At 41.3% G+C, this 22,320-nt stretch overlaps 1 protein-coding gene across 1 annotated transcript; it reads right to left on the bottom strand.

Moving 5' to 3' along the window:
* Positions 1-1,661: 1,661 nt before the first annotated feature.
* Positions 1,662-21,973, bottom strand: NDUFS1 (NADH:ubiquinone oxidoreductase core subunit S1). Its single transcript, XM_089519333.1, has 19 exons — positions 21,868-21,973; positions 18,302-18,369; positions 17,115-17,206; positions 15,861-15,968; positions 15,213-15,289; positions 14,723-14,804; positions 14,499-14,629; positions 11,167-11,352; positions 10,495-10,629; positions 9,868-9,982; positions 9,097-9,242; positions 7,058-7,186; positions 6,124-6,253; positions 5,865-6,025; positions 5,011-5,165; positions 3,918-4,093; positions 3,014-3,148; positions 2,569-2,641; positions 1,662-2,352 (listed from the first exon to the last, which is right to left on the bottom strand). Exons 2-19 carry the CDS (start codon positions 18,363-18,365, stop codon positions 2,261-2,263), a joined length of 2,187 nt encoding a protein of 728 aa, XP_089375459.1. The 5' UTR covers positions 18,366-18,369; positions 21,868-21,973; the 3' UTR covers positions 1,662-2,260.
* Between the last annotated feature and the right edge of the window lie 347 nt (positions 21,974-22,320).

Genomic DNA, 22,320 nt, shown 5'->3' with positions numbered 1-22,320 from the left:
TAATCTAAAAATGCTAATGTTTTTCCTAATTCGCACTCAGATTTTGAACTGTATAGATGCCAATTTTCCCCTCCCATTCTAGAAAATTGATGCCAAGGCTCCCATAATCAGGGGTAAACAATCACAAGGATTTTTGCAAATTCAAAAATATTTGAATGGGAAAATACTGCTAATATTTAACTTCAGCTGATATACTAAGTTGTCTGTATTCATACCAGCTCATTCCTATCATCCCTCAAGATGGTGCTTCAGAACATTCTGAAGTGGTATTTGTAGCATAAGGGGCAGCTTGGTAGGAAGGATAGGTCATTCATCTAACAAGGCTAATGCAATTTTAGGCTGCATCAATAGAAGTATAGTGTCTAGATCAAGGGAAGTAATAGTGCCACTCTATTCTGCTCTGGTCAGGCCCCACCTGGAATACTGTGTCCAGTTCTGGGCATCACAATTTAAAAAGGATGTGGAGAAACTGGAGCATGTTCAAAGAAGGGTGACTAAAATGGTGTAGGGTCTGGAAACCATACCCTATGACAGTGATGGTGAACCTTTTAGAGGCTGAGTGCCCAAACTAACCCAAAACCCACTTATTTATTGCAAAGTGCTGTGTCCCTCTGGCTTTTTAGTAAGAAACTCTGCCAAACTATGTGCTGGGGCTCTGACTGCCACTCCTGGCATGCGTGCCATAGGTTCGCCATCACTGCCCTATGAGGAACAACTTAGGGAGCTGGGGATGTTTAGCCTGGAGAAGAGAAGGTTAAGAGGTGATATGATAGCCCTGTTTAAATATTTGAAGGGATGTCGTATTGAGGAGGGAGCAAGCTTGTTTTCTGCTGCTCCAGAGAACAGGACCCGGAGCAATGGATGCAAGCTACAGGAAAAGATATTCCAGCTCAACATTAGGAAGAACTTCCTTACAGTAAGGGCTGTTCGACAGTGGAACACACTCCTTCCTCAGAGTGTAGTGGAGTCTCTTTCCCTGGAGGTCTTTAAACAGAGGCTGGATGGCCATCTGTCGGGGATGCTTTGATTGAGATTTCCTGCATGGCAGAGGGTTGGACTGGATGGCCCTTGTGGTCTCTTCCAATTCTATGATTATGATTTGTAGAAGCACAAAACTAGATTCCAGCCTTTCTTGTAGAAAACCATAAACAATAAAAGTACACTACATTTGGTGCTCTCCTCTTTATTGCTAGTACTTTTGGTTATATTCTTGAAACACTGTGTTTCAGCAAAAGCAGCTTTTGCAATGCCTAGATCAGAAATGCAGTCCTCCAGATGCTGTTGCACATCAGTATGTCTACCTCTTCCCGTTGTGTATAGTGACCAAACTGTTCAGTAAGTTCGTTTAGTTGAAACTGTGCGTGTGCCTTCATGTTGTTTCTGAGTCAGGAGGACCGTAAGATGAACCTATCATGAGGTTTTCCTGAGGCTGAGAGCATGTGACTCACCCAAGGTCACCCAGTGAGTTTCCTGGCCAAGCGAGGGAATGAAACCCTGGTCTTCATAATCGTAGTCCAACACTCAAACCACTATGCCAGCTCTAGTTGAAACTAGTTCAGAATAATTGGCATAAGGAAGAAAAATATGTACCTTATTGATGAAAGCCATTTAGGATAGCTATTAGGATGGGATATTAAGACAAAAGAATATGTTTGTTGTGCTTTCAACTCATCTTAATTTTTACTGAAATATATTCAACAGCAATTTCCTGCAATTTCAAAGCTTGATATATACTCATCAAAATGGTGTAAGACTGAAATTCTTCTTTTGACAGGAAGTACACCGTTTTATTTCAAAGGGAATCTTAAAGTTTCTCAGTAGTACATTGATGAAACCTCACTAATCTCATTTATTAAGAGTTTCTTTCCCAGAAAATGCAGTGACATTAAGATGGCTTAAATCTTATAGAATTTTACATGTTGTGGAAGTTGTTGCTTTTATGTATATCCAAAGCTTGCCATCTATAGTTCTGGAAAATTTCATGAAGTGAATGTTTTGACCACATTTTACAGAAAATCTTGCATATTAAAAGTGCTTTAATTTCACATCATGTTTATACATAATCAGTATACATGTTTCCACACAGTAAATTGTGCTGAACATAATTACCAAATGCACACTTGACATCTGGCCTTAAATAAACTCTCACTTACATTCATAAAGAACAAACATAAACAGCCTAAAAAATAGTTTATCTCCCCCTGACTCCCAAATCAGTCATAACTGTGTCTGATAGACTCGAGTGGCAGAATTTCATTCTTTAACAGATGGAGGGTTCTTCAATTGCCTTGGCACCCTCTGTAACTGCTTTCACACATTTAGCCATTGTTTGTGATGCTCTGCTAATAGGATCTGGAAAGAGAAATGTTTGTTAATTCTAAAAATTTAAGTCGGAAGCTTGCTGTATCCAGTAAATAGCATTTCTGTCAGTAGTGAAAATATTTTATTCAAAAGTGAAGCAAATTGCTTTCTTCTTAGATTAAGAGGAAATAAGTATTCCTTCATGTGTTACACTCAAGATATACATATTAATTTTAACTTAGATCATGTATGAATGATTGCTGTTACCTGTCATATAGAAGTCTTTAACTGTCAGCTGAGGTGGAACAAGAGGATCAGCAAGGAGTTTCTGATTCACTGCCTGCAGTTGAAAGAAAGAATGGGAAATATAAGAAGGTACCTGTCTCCCAATGGATCTGTATACATAACTTGAATATTTCAGTTAATGTTTTAGTTAAAATTACATTTTTATACAGACTCAAGGTAGAAAGATTGTGCATAGCAGATTGTATGGTATGTTTTATCTGGAAATTGTGAAAGCCCATGGTGAGTGCAATACAAATAAAAATTATTATTATTAATAAAGCTGATGATGAAGAAAGAATGGAGCAGTTGTTTTTTGTTTTGTTTTTTGATTCCTATTTTCATTAGCCACATTGTATTTTATGTATAAAACATAATATGTCCATTCTACTATAGCTGAATAAACATGCACTGTAAAAGATCATTATACCTTGGAGAGCTCATTTGCTTGTTTAAAGTAATTGGCTTCCTCCACATCATCATATCTAACCAAATTTGGGGATACTTCTTCTAGTCTGTTCCTTACTTGATCCAGGTTGTCATAAGGGAGAGTAATGCCAGCCAGCTGAAAGAGACAAGAGGAAGATATGTTCCTTTTCCCAACACCTTGCTTAAAATGAGAGTAATTTTAGAATTTATTCCAATCATTCATACACATTTAATTGAAGTAGCTATAAGGTTACAAAGGACAACAATGCAGAAAAATGGAATTCTTGATTGGCACAAATACATGAAAAAGGTTAACAGCTGTGGTATCTGCTATATAGAAAGTACAAACTATGTTGGGGAGAACATAACATGTCTAGCCTTAAAGATTATACTAGCAGCACATAATATATACTAATTATATTCCAGTAAGAAAGCAAAGCTCACAGTCTGCTACCAGCCTTCTCCAGGGACTCCCAACTCAAACGTACATTTGATCATATAGCCCACACACAGCTTTTGAGAAGCATTTATCAGATTCCACACAAAGTCTCATAAGACATGTCACTACAGAAATATGGATCTATATATTCCTTAAAGATTTGCATTCAGTGACACATATGTTCTAATACTCAAGTCCATCTCTTCAGAAGAGATACCTGGGTCAGGGAGCAAATCCACATCTAGATGAGACAGTTCCTTCCCATATATTTAAATAGGGAAGAAAAGGCAGAAGAGTAGCCCAAACCAGAGAGCTTATGCCACTAATTCTTTTGTCAAATATTTTTCATCTTGTGCTTTTTGTAAGCTTTAGTTTGGCAACCTTAAATGCCTGGGTAAAAGCAGTATATAAATGCAGTGACGGCTAAGTCTTCTAAACTGCTAAAGTCTTGGTATACTTGCAGTACCTCAGAGATTGCTCTAATAATTCTCCAATCTTCTCTTGCCATACCAGGCGGTGTTACTGCTACTCTGGTTTGCTGAGCTCTGCCTTCAGTGTTCACGTAGGTTGCAGCCTTTTCTGTATAAGCTGCTCCTGGAAGAATAACATTGGCCATAGGAGCTCCTATGTCACCATGGTGCCCTGGAAAACATTATGAAAGAGGCATTAGTATTGATGAGCAACTTCACAGCAACTCGTGTGTGTGTTAAGTGTGTGTGTGTGTGTGTGTGTGTGTGTGTTAAGTGTAAACAGCTATATCAATTCTGCAACTAACACACTAAGCCACTCTGACATGCCATAGCTAAGAATGACGAAATGGTACATTTAGTAGGATAAGCAGAAATTACTTACTACCTATGAGGGCTGAATTTAGAAGAGACTACAATTCATGTTACTTTGATACCCAAGGAAAAATAAAACTACACAAACTTTAGGGAAATGCAGGTGAAGAATGGGGAAATTTTTCATGACTTGTAAAGCACTTGGAATGGTGAACATATGAAAAGGCTGGAGTTTTCAAAGACACATACAGGTTGAGTTTCCCTTATCCAAAATACTTTCCCAGAAGTGTTTTGGATTATTTTTTTAGGATTTTGGAATACCTGTATTTGCATATACATACATGATGACATATTTTGGAGATGGGACCCAAGTCTAAACACAAAATTTATTTATGTTTCATATACATCTCATTCATATAGCCGGAAGGTAATTTTATACAACTTTTAAAATAATGTTGTGCATGAAATAGTTTGTGTACACTGAACCATCAGAAAGCAAAGGTACCATTATCTCAGCCACCGATGAAAAAAGTTTTGGTTTTTGGAATATTTTGGATTTCAGAATTCCGATGGAGACTCAACCTGTACTTCAAAGAACTAGTGTAAAAACTGGTAGGAGGAAAGGATATAGATACCCAAGCGCAGGAATAAAGGAAATTTTACACCAGATTCAAAGTCTATGTGCTTACTGGTGTAACTAGTTCATTCTAACCCTTGATTATTTACTTCATGGGCAAGTGTAAGGTGATGATATTACTTTATTGATATGCCACTTACCCTGATAAATGATGAAGGAATTCTTAGGCAAATCCTGACGAGTAACGCAACCTGCATCTGCACCCAAGAGATACAGCACTTTGGGAGGATTCTTCCGGATTGCATCTACTCCTGGTTTGTAACCTAGGTCAAGAGCAGCTACTTGGCTTGCAACTCTGAAAAGAAAAAAACAGTTTCCCTAAACAGCTTCCAAAATATTGTCATACATTAGGGGTTGGGGATCACACTGTATTACAAATGTTTTATTGCAAGTGCCAACAGCCTTAGCCAGCACAGTTAATGGTGAGAAATAGTGGAGTTGCAGTGCAAAAACATTGGGGAGGGGGGTGACAGATAACTCTAAACCCTGCCATATATGGAAAATATATGTAAAAACATGTTAGGCTGGACTCAGGTTTAGACTCATTCCATTCCCAGCCTGTCTCCTTTCAGTAGGCTCCTGAAAATGCTATAAAGAGAGCTTGGGGGCTATGCAGAATGGGATGAGCAATGTTATGAAATTTCAGAAGTGAAACGAAGAGAGGCTTCATTTGGGAGAAATAGGAGAATTTTTCTTGTATATATCTGAAGTTAATATATTCATGTTCAGTTCTGAAAATAACTTGATATATTCTCTCTAAAGATAGGTACATATCTCTTCTGACATATTTCTCCATATGCTTTATTCCAGACAACAATACAGTGTTCTAACTTACTGCTCTATGAAAACAGTTTTAAAAAACTATCCTTATAATTTTTACAGTAACTTGTCTGTTTTACACTTTATCTGCAGCTAAAGCCAACATGAATGCACTAGAGGTCTTCATGTCAATTTTATGGGAGGAGGAAAGGTAAACATCAAACTTGAGACAAACCTGTGAAGAATGTTCATGATTTTCCAATCAGCACCAACTCCACTTTTTGTCCTAGCATTTTGTGCAATAGCAGAAATAGCTGCATGAAGAGCAGCACCATCACTACGCTGTAGCGCTGCACTACCAACCACCACCATTGGCTTTTTAGCTTGGTTCAAAACCTGAGGTTGATGGAACAAAAGGAAATTTCATAGCTAGGATAGCAGACTGACAATACATTCAAGGAAGCATTAAAATCACTGAAGGTTTGTTAAGGTACCTTGCTGAAAGGATGTTTTTCAGAAGCAATGTCCAGGAGTATCTGTGGGGAGTCTCCTAGGTGATCGTAGGTGTAAGTCAAATCAACCTGGGAACCCACAAGAGCCACTTGGAGCTCGTTGTGTAGCCAGCTGAAAATGAAGGGCACACAACACATCATTAGAAGGCAAGGTTTTCTAGTGTGCAGGCAAATCTGTGCCTCATATTTTTTGGACAGAGCATATTACTGCAGATCTGAAGTTGCTGAGCTTAACAAGTGTACTCCACATGAGGACAAATAAAAGCCCTTGGATTTTTAAGCAAACATAGGCCATCTAGACATATTCAAGGCTTGGCATTCTTCTCTTTCAACCCAAACTGATAAAGCAGCTACTTGTGCTACATCAGAGGGTGTGTTTAAAGATGACCAGATCTGGGAAAGATGGCTCATTAGGCACTACAACAAAATGCCAGGGGAGAATTCAGTCCCAGTGTACAGTAAGGTTAACTGCACTTTTTGCAATGGCCACCATTTCTTTTACTATCAATATGCACAGTTTGAGAGGTATCAATTCTACAAGGTATGAAATGCAGCATCAAAACTATTCCCTGTCCTTAGCATGACACAACAGTCCACTCAATCTTTGTACTACACTAGGACAATCCATGGAAAATGACCCAGCTTGAATCCCACTGTGGTAGAAAAGCAGGATATAAATACTTGAAATAAATAAATAAAATAAATGAAATGGACAGCATGACATTAAGCCTGAATTGGAATTAGATTTCTGTTTATGTATATTTATTTAATGCCATTATTAAATGGCATTTATCAAATAAATAAAATAACTATGTTTACTGTTGAAGCCATACTTGTGATATTCTAGTGTGGCCTCTCAATATATAGTTTCTAATCTGCAAAGATAAGCCACGTTTGATATCATGGAACTACAAACCTCTTTCGAATTCTTGCATTGAACAGTGGTGCCTCAAAGCGTGGATTGGTGCCAACTAGAAGTAGAACATCTGCCTCTTCCACTCCTGCTATCTTGGTATTAAGTAGGTAGTTAGATCGCAGGTCTGTTCTATAAACAATGTACAAAATATCAGGGAAAACAGAATTACTGTTTTATGGATCTGCAACATGATATACTGCAATACAGCCCTATTAATTAAAGTTTTAACTTTAAAATTAAAGAATTATTTTAATAGTAAAATAAAAACAATACTATATATCAGGGCTCTAAATCTCAAAACATTAGCTCAAAAACTCTGGTTTTTACCGAGAGCAAAATAAACTACGGTGCATCCTTGCTATCTGTGCGGGATCCGTTCCAGACCCCCCCCCCCCAACCTGCAGATAGCAAAAAACACGGGACATTAAGTCCAGTTCTTTCCAATGGGTGCATGTGCCCAATGAAAAAGACAGGGCTTCCTATCCATGAAAGCTCAAACCGTGGATGGCAAGCCCACAGTCGGCACAGATGTGCTGTAATATGGATTTATAATACGCATATTGCTGGATCAGATACGGGACACTGAGTCCAAAGTGTTGTTCACACAACCAGCCAAATGCCTACAGGAAGCCCTCTGGCAGTACAGGACTACAGCAGCATCTTCCCATTTATGCTTCCCAGAAACTGATATACTTGGGCAGTACAATACAGTACATATATATCATAATTAGTAGCCAGTGGCAGCTGTAGGGCCATATGCTTAGAGCTAGCATGCTGTAGTGATTTAAGAGCTGGACTAAGACTCTGGGAGGGCAAGATTCAAATCTCTGCTCAACCATGAAAACCACCTGGCGACCTTTGGCAAGTCATACACTCTCACCCTTAGAAGGTGGCAATGCAAACCTCCTCTGAATAAATCTTGCTAAGAAAGCCTATGAAAGGATTGCCATAAGCTGGAGCTGACTTGAAGGCACATAGCTTCTGTTCTAGATACTCTTCTAGTGTATATATCTCCTTACTTGCTTTTCTTCTAAACTAAAGAGCTCAAAACAATGTAACATTTTTTTCACTGAGAAGTTGATGATCCTTTCTATGATCCTCTTCTGCTCCACAATATTATATTAAAAGTACTGGGTAATTCAAACAGAGAGCTAGAGTGGTATAGTGTTTTGAGCATAGGACTAGGAGGCTGGAGATCAGGGTTTGATTCCCCACTTGGCCATGGAAACCCACTGGGTGATCTAGGGCAAGTCGCATACTCTCAGCCCACCAAAAAACTATGATAGGTTCACCTTAGGGTTGCCGTAGGTCAGAAACAACTTGAAGGCACATAACAATTCAAAAAGAATGGTGTAAAACCAAATAAAAACAACTTTACTTTTGCATCATTCTTTCTGAAATCACCGCATAAGTGAACAGAATTGTACCCAGAATGCAGTTGCATTATAGATTTGTATAAAGTTAATACAGATTGGGTTTTTAAATATATTCCTTTCTTATCTCCAACATGGAATTTGACTTTTTCATAGCACCTTCACAATGGGTTGACATTGTCATTCAGCTATCCACTTTAATCCCAAATTCTCTTTTCTAGTCAATCTCTGCCAGAGCAGATCCCATCATACGAATGGTTAGGATTTTCTGCCCTGGAAAGTATGCACCACTTTACACTTTAAACCACTTACAGTGGACTACATTCATCATTTTAAAAGATAATTCTCTTAATCTGAAGAGATCCTTGTGAATATGAGCTTTTTCATTTTCCTCTAAAACAATTGACAATATACCTTTAATTAATGTTTTTCATAACAATACAGTAGCATAATACTTTGCATACAAAAAGCTAACAATAATTTATATAGAGCAGTGCAGAAACCCACAGCTGTAAAGCACTACAGGAGCAATACATCTATTTCTACCACCCTTATGTGAAATCCTCTGGTATGAGTTTCAAATCCTTTCAAGGCACACTAACCAACTGGAAGATGATCTGACATATTCTCTGACCTCTACTAAAATGGCTGTTTGCATCATCTTACCCAGCTCCTGCAGTAGGAAAAACCTCTTCTGTGCACAGGTTATCAGAGTTAACTCTATTCAGCAAGTCTTTGAGAGATACTAGTGCTTCTGCATCCACCAGTCCTCCTGCAATTGCAGCTATATCATGACCTTGGCAGCCCTGCAACTAGAATAAAAAACCCAAAAGATATCAAGAGGTGATAATAAATTTGTTGCAATAACCTAATAAAACAGGGTTTTGTTTTAAGTGAGAAAAATGTCTCTTTTTCAGAGCAAATAAGATAAGTCAATGTGGCTATGACAGTACAGGAAGATGGTTCAGCATTTATTTTGTAAAAACTGATTTTAGACTAGAAAACCAAAATTGGTTTTGAAGTGTAAAGGGTAATATTAGAATATTGGACAAAGAGATTTTCATGATCCACAATGCAAGACAAAAAAACCCTAGCCTAGAAGTACGATGCAACTAGGAACCAAATTCACAGGTATTCAATTCAGAGAAACAATTATGAGTCATTAGCGAATAACTGATTTTGTCATTTGATTTCATAGATGAAGCCAACAATAGAGCATCCTCTTTCCCTCCTTTCCACTGAAGCCCCATCCCATCTGTTCAGGAGAACACTTCAACACTCTGGAACAGATGAGTGTATGACAGGAGGAATGCAGAGGAGAGGGGAAACATTCTACCAGTGGGTTTTATTCCCTATAGGACTCAAAAGCAGTTAAAGTACTCAATTAAACTACTTGGCATTCGTTAACAGTTTGCTGTTAGAAGCAAATGTTCTTACCACTCCTGCCACATGGCTCAAGGCATCTTCCCAAGACACATAAGTGAATAGTCCTTCTTCATTCTTTATCATTGGCTGAACAAGACGCTGTCGTTTCAGACCATCATAAGCAAATCTGTGCAAAGTGTGCAGACCAAGCTAATGATATAAATAACAGCTGAAATATGAATGCACCTAACAATGATTACTTCATTTCGTTTTAAGACCCCCTCTAATATTTATCAAGTACTATAACAGATGGGCTTTACGTATTTTGTTTATATACATCAAGCATTCCAGCATACAAGCAGGAAAAGAGGTTGCAAACCTGCAATGTTTGCCTTTGCCAACAATTAAAGATTAAATCCTACTGTTAAAACACATTAAGGTTTATGCTACTGAACATTAGACACAGTTTGTTCCCAGTGGTTTTAAGAGGAAACAGTAGCACATTATCTTCCACTGTAAAACACCATTTGGTTACTCTTCAAGAAAGTGTTCCAACAACAGAAAACAGGAGCATATATTTACAAATATTTCTGAAATATGTATCAAATCTTTAAGCAAAGGACTAAAGGAAGTGTTACAACTGTGTGCTCTTACACAGTATCTAGGTCATGTCCAAAAAGTTCAATTATATACCAATACCTTGTCTTATCAGAAATCCATTCTTCATTGATATCCTCATGTAATCTTGGCAAAATCCTCATCACTTCTCCAGTTCGAGTGCTCACCACAATGTTACTCCCTACAGCATCAAGAATGTCAATGGACTCAGTTTTCCTAGGGGAAAAGGACAAAGCCTAATTATCACTTTTGTAGGATATTAACACCTGAAAAATGATCTCAACGATTCCAAAATGGTCCAAGAGTCTCCCATAATTCTTGGGAGTCTCACTCATCTAGTGTAGTGCTACTCAACAGTGATGATTTCTGGACCAGTGTTAGTTCCTGAGCTGTCAGTCCCTGGAAAGTTTTCAGGAAGGAAAGAAACAACTGTAGCCAATGGAGACAAGGCTCATCTGTGATAACAGAGGACCATGTGACCATCTGCCATGAAGCAAGAAGACACAAAAATTGCTAAATTTACAGTGGGAAAATTCTCCCAGCTGAGTAAATATTGTCTGCTCTGCTACAGAAAACACTGCCACCTCTTATAAATATCTTATGAATCAGTTCGCTTTTTAAAGATTCTTGTGCTCTTCCAGATGACTAAAAGGATGAAATACAGTCGAAGATCCAAAGGAGGAGAGAAAACAAGCACTAGAAATAATCTTTGCATTTGTGTTATATTTAATACAACATGTGGAAGACACTTGCCTTGTCTCCCAAGGTCGAGCAGTAAAGGCATACGGCTTGGAAGTAAGGGCACCTACTGGACAAATATCAATCACATTGCCTGATAATTCAGACATGAACATTTTTTCAATGTAAGTCCCAACTTGCATCTCATTTCCTCTGCCTGTGGTTCCCAGATCATCAACCCCTGCAATCTCACTTGCAAACCTGTTAAAATAAAAGAAAAACATGGGAATATATGAAATGCCTCATTTTATAAATTGCTGCATTTTAAGAGGGGGGGGGGGGGGGAATCTGAATGCTATCAGAAAATCCAAAAAAACACAGGCCTCCCATGTGGATACCACTAGTCCAGGTCCAGCTACTGAATAAAATGCAAATATAATAATTTGTAAGGGAGCTGTCATGGTATAGTGGTTTAACATTGAATTATGAATCTGGAGACCAGGTTTCACAGCCCAGCCCAGCCATGGAAACACACTGGGTGGCCTCGGGCAAGTCACACTGTCTCAACCTCTGACAGAGGCAAAAGACAACCTGCCTCTAAATCTTGTAATAGGTTTGCAATAAGTCAGAAACTATCGGAAGGCAAAGAACAACCATTTGTAGTTGGATACACTCATGTTTTGGGATGGAGCTGAAGTTTAAAACAGAGTTACTGTGGGCAAGGAATCCTGCTGATCTCTAGAGGGAGGTGTGCAACCAGTTTTGAGGTGGGGCTGCAATCCCCATGAGAATCCAAGTAGGCAGGCGGGGGGGGGGGGGGGCTCCTAAATTTGGCACTGCCTATGGAGGCAAGGTGCCATTCATCACATTTGCTGATCTGCCTGGTGCATCCCTATTTACAGTCCTGGTACAGTCATCTGCCGGCCTGAGAGGGAGTTCGCCAGGCAAGTCCAGCTCCATCAGGACTAAGCCTGAAGGAAGGAGACTCCACCCTCCACAACTGCCATCTGCCGGCCTGAGAGGGTGTTCGCCAGGCAAGTCCAGCTCCATCAGGACTAAGCCTGAGGGAAGGAGACTCCACCCTCCACAACTGCCATCTGCCGGCCTGAGAGGGAGTTCGCCAGGCAAGTCCAGCTCCATCAGGACTAAGCCTGAAGGAAGGAGACTCCACCCTCCACAACTGCCATCTGCCGGCCTGAGAGGGTGTTCGCCAGGCAAGTCCAGCTCCATCAGGACTAAGCCTGAGGGAAGGAGACTCCACCCTCCACAACTGCCATCTGCCGGCCTGAGAGGGAGTTCGCCAGGCAAGTCCAGCTCCATCAGGACTAAGCCTGAAGGAAGGAGACTCCACCCTCCACAACTGCCATCTGCCGGCCTGAGAGGGAGTTCGCCAGGCAAGTCCAGCTCCATCAGGACTAAGCCTGAAGGAAGGAGACTCCACCCTCCACAACTGCCATCTGCCGGCCTGAGAGGGTGTTCGCCAGGCAAGTCCAGCTCCATCAGGACTAAGCCTGAAGGAAGGAGACTCCACCCTCCACAACTGCCATCTGCCGGCCTGAGAGGGTGTTCGCCAGGCAAGTCCAGCTCCATCAGGACTAAGCCTGAGGGAAGGAGACTCCACCCTCCACAACTGCCATCTGCCGGCCTGAGAGGGAGTTCGCCAGGCAAGTCCAGCTCCATCAGGACTAAGCCTGAAGGAAGGAGACTCCACCCTCCACAACTGCCATCTGCCGGCCTGAGAGGGTGTTCGCCAGGCAAGTCCAGCTCCATCAGGACTAAGCCTGAGGGAAGGAGACTCCACCCTCCACAACTGCCATCTGCCGGCCTGAGAGGGAGTTCGCCAGGCAAGTCCAGCTCCATCAGGACTAAGCCTGAAGGAAGGAGACTCCACCCTCCACAACTGCCATCTGCCGGCCTGAGAGGGAGTTCGCCAGGCAAGTCCAGCTCCATCAGGACTAAGCCTGAAGGAAGGAGACTCCACCCTCCACAACTGCCATCTGCCGGCCTGAGAGGGTGTTCGCCAGGCAAGTCCAGCTCCATCAGGACTAAGCCTGAGGGAAGGAGACTCCACCCTCCACAACTGCCATCTGCCGGCCTGAGAGGGAGTTCACCAGGCAAGTCCAGCTCCATCAGGACTAAGCCTGAAGGAAGGAGACTCCACCCTCCACAACTGCCATCTGCCGGCCTGAGAGGGTGTTCGCCAGGCAAGTCCAGCTCCATCAGGACTAAGCCTGAAGGAAGGAGACTCCGCCCTCCACAACTGCCATCTGCCGGCCTGAGAGGGTGTTCGCCAGGCAAGTCCAGCTCCATCAGGACTAAGCCTGAAGGAAGGAGACTCCACCCTCCACAACTGCCATCTGCCGGCCTGAGAGGGTGTTCGCCAGGCAAGTCCAGCTCCATCAGGACTAAGCCTGAAGGAAGGAGACTCCGCCCTCCACAACTGCCATCTGCCGGCCTGAGAGGGAGTTCACCAGGCAGGTCCAGTTCCATCAGGACTAGCCTGGAAGAAGGAAGAGCCTTCCCTCCAATCCATCTGCCTTGGTCCAGGCCTTCGAGGGAGAGAAGAACCACTGGACCTCATCCCCTTTCCCTCCATCATTCCCTTCTCCTTTTGTTTCGTGTCTTTTAGATTGTAAGCCTGAGGGCAGGGAACTGTCTGATTAAAAATAATATTGTAAGCCGCCCTGAGAGCCATTAGGGCTGAAGGATGGGGTATAAATACCTAAATAAATAAATAAATAAATAAATTTGTAGCCCGATTACATGCAGACTAGACTAAGATGTACTATGTGCCATTAAAAATAGCTGAGAGGCTTCAGCTGATGCAAAAAATGCAGCTACATGGCTGTGTATTTTCTGTACCAACTACACTGGTTGCCATTGAGAACGGCCCAATTTATCAGTACTAGTTGTTACTTTTAAAGACTTAAACACCTTGAGACCATGTGATTTAAAGGACCACCTATATCTAACATCAAATTGTCAAAGCTTTGAAACGGGCCACACAGGTCCTACTGAGGAATATTTCAAAACCTTCCATCAGTTTGAAGATGTAGTGTCTCTTCAGTGATGGTCTCATCCTAAGGCAAATCAAATGTCATGTTTTCCAAGGACCACAATAAGGGTCCCAGTGCATCCAGCAATATTTGTTCTGTTTCTAATTTTTCACTGGTCACTACCAGAGCATTTTGCACTGTTCTGAGTAGAATTTTCACACTGAATGCTACAGTCTCCCAAACAACAACAACAACAACAACAACAACAAACAGGTCAACCAGCCAACATACACAAGTACAAACCGTATCCAAATATGCTCTGATAATACTAATGCACACTGATGAATTATCTTAGTCAAACAATAAACATGCGCACAATGTATTTGGTGTATGAAATAGGAGGACACTTACCTGATACACCGGGTGCACTGTATACACCGGGTCATTATCGTTTTCACTAGTGGGCCAAGGTTCTTGTCTTCAACTGCACGTTTGCCTTCCAGGAATCTGCTCCTATCACTGCCAAACATCATTGACTGGTCCTAATGACAATTAAATAAAAAATTAATCTGTGCTACAGAGAAGCAGGGTGTCACTCCAAATAGCATTTATAAATCCTAGAAGAAATATTATACCTGAAGGTCACATTCCCCTCCCTGATCACAAATGGGACAATCCAATGGGTGGTTTGCCAACAAGAACTCCATTACACCTTCTCTGTTGGAGGTCAACAAGAAAAAAAAAGGTATCATGCTATTTGGTATTTAGCAAGCTAGAAACAGACTTTAAAACGATCCTCAAGCGAGAGAGGCAGGATACAAATAAATATTTATCATTATTATTACTATTATTAAAACTAGCAATAGGTGAAAACAATACATTTGTTCAGTACAGCTCATATTAAGAATTAATTTGTGTCCTCTTTCACGTACAAAGTATGTGTTAACAGTTGTCTTTTTAACATATACTTTTCTTTCTTTAAAAAAAACCAGAACACACCTGATCAGTCCACTATTCTGGCACTGAAGACAAAAATAACCCTGGAACAAAATCATAGTGAATTCACTTCAAAATAAATATACTCAGGCCTGCACTTCAAGTTCTGTATGGTCAGATGCAGCTTACCTTGCTTTCCTGGACTTCTCCGAATTTGTCAGAATGTTCCAGCCCTTCATCACTGGCATGGCACAAGCAGCTACTGGCTACAAATGCATTAGAAAGAAGTATCAATTATCAGTTTGCAATGTGTGATCACACAGTTGAATGGAATCAATACTTAAATGTCTCTACTATAAACACTGCACGGACAGCATAATTAAACCCTTGTACAAATTACTATGGTATCACATTGGGAGTTTCTGATCACCCCATGGCAAAAATGAATATTGAAGTGCTGGAAAACTGCATAACTGAGCTGCTAAATGATCAAAGGATGGGAGTATTTTGTCTATGACAAAAATAAAAAATAAGAGGATAAGGTGGTAGTAGAAAAACTCTCTCGAAGAAAAGCAAAGCTGAGGTCACACTAACAGCTAGATATATGGCAGTGATTTTGGAAGAATATAAAGCATAACAGAAGATGCACTGAAGGATTATGATTACAATTTAGGCGATCCTAATTGTTCTAAATACAATGTCCAAAAAAAAATAAGTATCAATACTGTTTACATACAATTTTGTAATTAGTTACTCTGCAAAGTTACAGATCTCCACACGTCTTGAAGGTATCAACACTCTTATTTACACTGTGTCAAAATTTTATGTATTAATAACCTTGGGGGCCTTCTCTATCTCCACAAGACACATCCTGCAGTTTCCAGCTACAGACAATCGGTCATGATAGCAAAAACGGGGGATCTGCATTCCAACCTTTTCACATGCCTAAAGAAAAGAGAAAATAATGAGGAAGTATCAAAGCACATGTCAGGATTTTAAAAAAATGTTTGCTTCTATACAAACGTCATCTATTAATAAAGAGCCATCTATGCTGTTCTTCTCTCAGTACATGTAATTTTTGCAGTTTGCCAAATTAAACTACAATCTCCTGAAAAGGAATGAACCTATCTGAGGAAAACTATATTTTAAGGAGTATTACAGCTGACAATGGAGTGTTTGAACAGTAAAGTGATATAAACATAAATGTATGAGATGTACTGATGAATTTTACAGACCAAGGCAGACTTTTCAGAGTTGTATCATATACAGAATCGTAACCCAGGGAAAACAACTTGCACAGAAATACTGGATTTTCCTTGTCTGTACTCTTCTGTCAGAGCAAATTACGTTTTTCCCCTTCTAGTTCCAACAGTACTACAACATAATACAGTAAAACAGAAAGTGGGTCAATGCAGTAGCCCTGGAGACTTAGGTGGTGGCATCCCATGAATTCACCCTAGTGTTAGGTCACATTCTAATGAATGCAAATGCTGACTTAGCAAAAACTGAGTTTCTGCTACTTAAATTATACCATCAGACCATTTCAGAAAATGCTCATGTTAAGCTCATCTGCTGCTCCCCAAGTTGCATTCCTGCTGTCTCCATTGTCCCCAGCATTTATGAGTGGGTCATAAATATGCAGCTCTGAAAGGCATAGCTACCACTGTGTAACATCATCCCACTCTGCAGGCTAGCTGTAGCAGAAGTACTGCAAATGCAGTATTATGAGTCATCAGTAATACAGCAAGAGGCTTGAGCTGCTACAAGCACAGTTCTGGTACAGTTCACAAAGCAAGAAAACAAAACATGAAGAGATCTAATCCAAAAATCTCATTAAAACCCCAAAAGAATAATGTGCAAGAGAGCAAAAAAGGAAAGGCAATAATCCTACCAATGTTGGCAGGAATTGATAAACACAGCAGCAATTTAGCTCGCTATGCTAGCTAAATAATGACATTTACTTTCAACAAATTATCCAAGGAGGGGGGACAAAATTACACACATGAAGAAGCTTGTTTGTTTAAAAGAATGCAAAAGAAACCACTGCAAAAATTTGGAAGGAGTCAGATAGTGATTACAGTGCTTGATTACCTGAAGTACTGTGGTTCCTGGAGGTACCAACACAGGATGCCCATCAACAAAAACCTCTATCAGGTTGCTGGCTGCAGTAGCTGTTGTGCGTACTAAAGGGCACAGGTTAAAAAAGAAATCAGCAACAGAAATCACTTATTGGTCAAAGTCACATTAAACAGTTTACACTCACTGGCACTAACTAGCAATTTAGGGGTGAAACGGATGGTCAAAATGAACAGGTTTCTGGCCAGCTTCCAGGTAGGGCGTTTAGATCACACAAGCCTTGAAGCCGGCCAGAAACCACTCTCTAGCCAACCTACAGGGAGAAAAGCCAGACTAAAAATGGGCTGGATTTTTCTGCTTCTTCCGGGAAAATACACACCTTTGCTCCTACATCCAAATACAGTGCTGCCAGAGCGGCTCTAAAGGGGCACTCTATTCTAACCCTAACCATGCAGGAGCACATTTAGAAGGTATGGAGCTGCCATACCCAAGCAGTGGAGGTGGCAATGCCCGAAAGAAAAAGTGTGACACCTCTCATGGAGATAAGTAAAAGATACAGAAACCAGACAGTCAAAGAGGGGGATGGGGTGAAGGGGGTGCCAGGGGGTGTGATTGTACCTTGCTGGCATCTGCATGGGCACTCCTCTGGTTCAATGCCCTGTCCCGGCAGAGCACTGCACGTGTTCACAGGGAAGACCATCCAATGGATGGCAGTCGCCAGTGGTATGCTCCTGCAACTGTGTGCAGGGATGGTGGGGGAAACAATAAAAAAGTACACAGAGGTGCAGCTTCAAGCCATGCCATGTTGTCATGACATACACACTCTAGTTGCCTTGAGTGCCAGTGGTGTGGTTGGTGGGGACTTGGATCACTTTCGGAAAAGGTAGCTTCAAGCCACTTTTTCCTGCCCATCTGTTTCACCCCATAATGACCAAATGGACAAACAGCTCAAACGTATATTGTCAAAATAACATTTATTTAAATTCATGCTGTTAGTCATCTTGATGCAGAGAAGTTTCATAATATCAGTATCTTGGAACCTTGCTAATAGCCAGTGAAATCTACAGGCACTCTAGGGCTCCCATGATCAGCTTCAAGGTTGTGAAGGCAATACTGTTGCCTAAGGCAATCACTAACTCAGTAGTGAAAGTTACACTGAACGGGTTTATTATACACAGGCTCTAGAAAAAAGGGCAACTTACCACATCCCTGAGCAGAGTAAGTAACACCAGTCAAGGCCTTGCGGACAGCAGGAAGTCGCAACATGGTGCTGGAAATAAATGTTCACGTTAAGCTCCAAGATAAGGTCCAGGAAGCTCTCTAAGGAGATTGTCTCACTACACTCTTAAAGTCTTGCTATTCCACTGACCTCACCTAATTCAGGGTGCAGGGCTTTGCTGGAGGTCCCAAAGTCCACACATAGCCATCCTCACCCTAGTATGCATATGCAAAAATGTCTATACAGTATTATAAGTCACCCTACAAGTTCAATGAAATCTGAAGCAGCAGGAACTCTGATGAATGTGTAGTTGATGTGAATCTGGAGTTAGCTACTTTTGTCATTTGTCACCTAGTAGTAATTGCACCTATTACTTTCCATCTTGCATTTTGTAACTCCTAGTTACTATGAGTATAAAGTGCTCCTATGGTTGCTCAACAATGTGGAATTGGAACTCTTCAAATCAAAATCTCAGGTGTGCCATGACCAGAAAACAACAACGGCCCAAAGGCGCCACATGTTTACAGCAGTGCTTCCAAGCTAGCAAAGACAACAACTGCAGCTATGTCTTTCTAATGTATTCAAATTGACAAAAGTAAACTAGAGCATGTGTGCATGCAAACACACTGCATAATAACTCATCTTAGTTTGGTTTCACTTTATAGCTTCTTCTCTTAGTCTTGGGGTGCAACCTTCTAAATGTTGCTGGACTGCAGCTCCCATCAATTTTCTACTAGCAGAGCTAATGGTGAGGAATCATGGGAGCTTCAGTCCAATAAAATCCAGAGGGCTGCATTTTGCAACATCAACCTTAATCAGATGTGTGAAATATGGTTCTTGAGGGAGCATTACATATACCTTCGCACTGCTTGTGGGAAGAGAGTAAGAGCAAGCTTTTACCTGAGAGGTGGACAACTTGTGGTCCTTCAGATTTTGGAGTGCAACTCTCATATTCCTTCATCACTGGCTTATGCTAAGTAGGGCTAATAGGAGTTGTAGTCCAACAACATTTGAAGGGTCTCATGTTGTCCAATCCTGCTTCACTTGGTTACATTTTAGGTAGATCCCCAAGCATACAACTTTGCTCTGACCTTCAACCATCTCCACCTTCATTTAAGTACATCAGCTTCTTTGCCTCCATTTCCACATTTGCAATATTTACCTCTGATGCTATTATTTCATCACTCCCTCATTCCCATTTCCCTCACTTTATACTGCCTATTTAGAATATGTTTTAAAATGATCTCTAAGTTATATTATTATAACCATAAATTGTTTTTGTCATCCCTTTCCAAACATGTTTGCCATAGCACTTTATACTGATTTACTGCTCAGCTATTAAAAGGATTTTGTTTTATGTTTTAATTAATGTGTAATTAACTGATGCTGTGCACTTGGAGCTAGTGTGACGTACTGGTTTGAGTGTTGGACTCGACTCTGGGGAGCTAGGTTCAATTCCTGCTCGAGCATAAAAACCCACCTGGGCAAGTCACAGTCTCTCAGCCTCAGAAGAAGGCTGAACCCCTTCTGAACTAATCTTGCCATGAAAACCCCATGATAAGTTCACCTTTTTTGTTGTAGTTAACTGCCCTCGAATTGACCTTAGGGTTGCTATAATTCAGAAACAACTGGAAGGAACAAAGCAACAACTGGCAATTTGTAGTTGTTCCCCACCTTGATCCATGGGAAGACTGAAATAAGAATTATTTCAGACTTATGGCCACCCCAAGGCAAACCTTGGCCAGTTTGGAGTCAAAGGCTTTCATGGCCGGTATCCATATTTTTTGTGGGTTTTGGGGGCTATGTGGCCATGTTCTAGAAGAGTTTCTTCCTGACGTTTCGCCAGCATCTGTGGCTGGCATCTTCACCCTAACCATTGGCCAGTTCCTTCAGAGGGGGGTTTGCCACTGCCATCCCCTGAGGCTGAGAGAGTGTGACTTGCCCACGGCTACCTAGTGGATTTACATAGTCCTGCCACATTGCCGCACTACCCTCCTATTCTCGTTCTAATGATCTTAATTGTATTTTATTACAGTTATTGTTATGTTTTGGGCTTATTGTTGTTGATTTGGAGTTAAGGAGGGAGGGAGATTGTGGGGATTTTATTCTATTGTACAGTATGGATTTTTTTTATGTAAGCCACCTTGATTTTGTTGGAGAGGCGGGGTAGAAATAATAATAATAATAATAATAATAGTAGTAGTAGTAACTATTATAATGCTGCTATTCTACTTTAACTGCTCTGGCTGCCCCCTGTTGCATTCTGGGGCTTGTAGTTCAGTGAGGCCTAAGCGCTCTCTGGCTGAGGATTCTAAATGCTGACTCCCTTAAACTGCAAATCCCAGAATGCAACAGGAGGCAGGCAAGCTAGGAAGAGCCCTTTCCTTCCTTCCTTCCCTGTTACTTTCCTTCCTTCTTTCTTTCTTTCCTCCCTCCCTCCTTCCTTCATTCCTAGTTTTTCCCTTCCTTCCTTCCTTTCCTTGTTCCTTCCTTCTCGCCTTCCTTCCTTCCTCCCTCCTAGGTTTTTCCTTCCTTCCCTCCCTGTTTCTTTCCTTCCTTCTTTCTTTCTTTCCTCCCTCCCTCCTTCCTTCATTCCTAGTTTTTCCCTTTCTTCTTTCTTTCCTTGTTCCTTCCTTCTCGCCTTCCTTCCTTCTTTCCTCCCTCCTTCCTAGTTTTTCCCCCCTTCCTTCCTTATTTTTATGTTCTTTTAATGTTGTCGGCTGCCTTGATCTAATGGGAGAGGCGGGGTATAAATAAATATACACACACACACACACTATATATATATATATATATATATATATATAAAAACATATAGGTATATTATATTTATATGTTATATATATAATGTTTTATATATATATAATTATGTTTTATATATATATATGACACTATATATATATATATATATATATATATATATATAATTTATTTATATTATATATATAAAATATAGATGTATTTATAGGTAACAGATAACAAACCTCAGCACTATAAGAGTGTAATATGGTTTACCTAGCTAGTCCTAGTCCTTCTTAGTAATAATAATAATAATAATGATAATAACAATAATAATAATAATAATAAATACAATGTTATTTGTATACTGCCTCTCTATCAAGGATCTCCGAAGCACCTTGGAACTGCTCCTGGACAAGGAGGCTGAAATGAAGGACAGGTCCTGGGAAAGGAGGAGGAGCAGGAGGAGGAGGACTAAGCCTGGTCCCTGAGAAGGATGCACCCAATGGGCATCATCTCTATAGGTCTTCCATCTCCATTGAGGCAGCAAGAGGCGGACGAGACCATTCCACTGGAGGGGGGGCTGACCCTTCCTCCTTCCCTCCCTCTTCCAAAGTGGAACGTTCCATTCGCACCAAGGACGGGGGGGAGTGCCTCCTCCTTTTGGGCCACTCAAGGGCGTTGCGTTGCTCGGCGGGGACCACCCCTCCTCTGCCTCGGGTACCCTCCCCCAAGGGTCTTTCCCCGCCTCGGGAAACCGGCGAGCACCGCTTCCCAGCTTCCCCCCCGCACCGTTCCTTCTTTTATTACCTCGTCCACAAGCCGCTCTGGCGGCACCGGCCCTCCGACAACAACCCAAAACACTGCTTCTCTCCGGTCAAACAAAATGGCGGCGCGTTCGGCACTTTCCGCCAAGAGGTCGGCAATCTCCGGCAATCGCCGACCCGAACGCAACATCCGGGTCAAAGGAAGGAGGAGAGGCACTTCTCTGTGAAGCAGCGACTGCAGCCTTCCTATTACAGTTTCTACCCTCCGACTTTAAGAGAATTGTGGACTTCAGCTCCCAGAAGCCTCAGCCATGTTGGGCAATAGCCTGGGATTCTGGGAGCTGAAGTCCAAAAAATCCCTTAAAGGGCACAGTTCGGAAGCCACTAATAGGTGTTAGTTTGTGTTTGAGCACTCTTTTGTTCGCTGCCTCCGCGGCGGAGGGATATGTATAGAGGTGCTCCGCCTCTATATAAGCCCCAGCGTTAGGGCGCTGTG

This window comes from Sceloporus occidentalis, unplaced genomic scaffold, assembly GCF_023333645.1.
Source record: "Sceloporus occidentalis isolate IW3139 unplaced genomic scaffold, rSceOcc1.0.p SCAF_4, whole genome shotgun sequence".
Lineage (NCBI taxonomy): Eukaryota > Metazoa > Chordata > Lepidosauria > Squamata > Phrynosomatidae > Sceloporus > Sceloporus occidentalis.
Note: the sequence above shows the minus strand (reverse complement) of the source record. Positions and strands in the feature narration are given on the sequence as shown.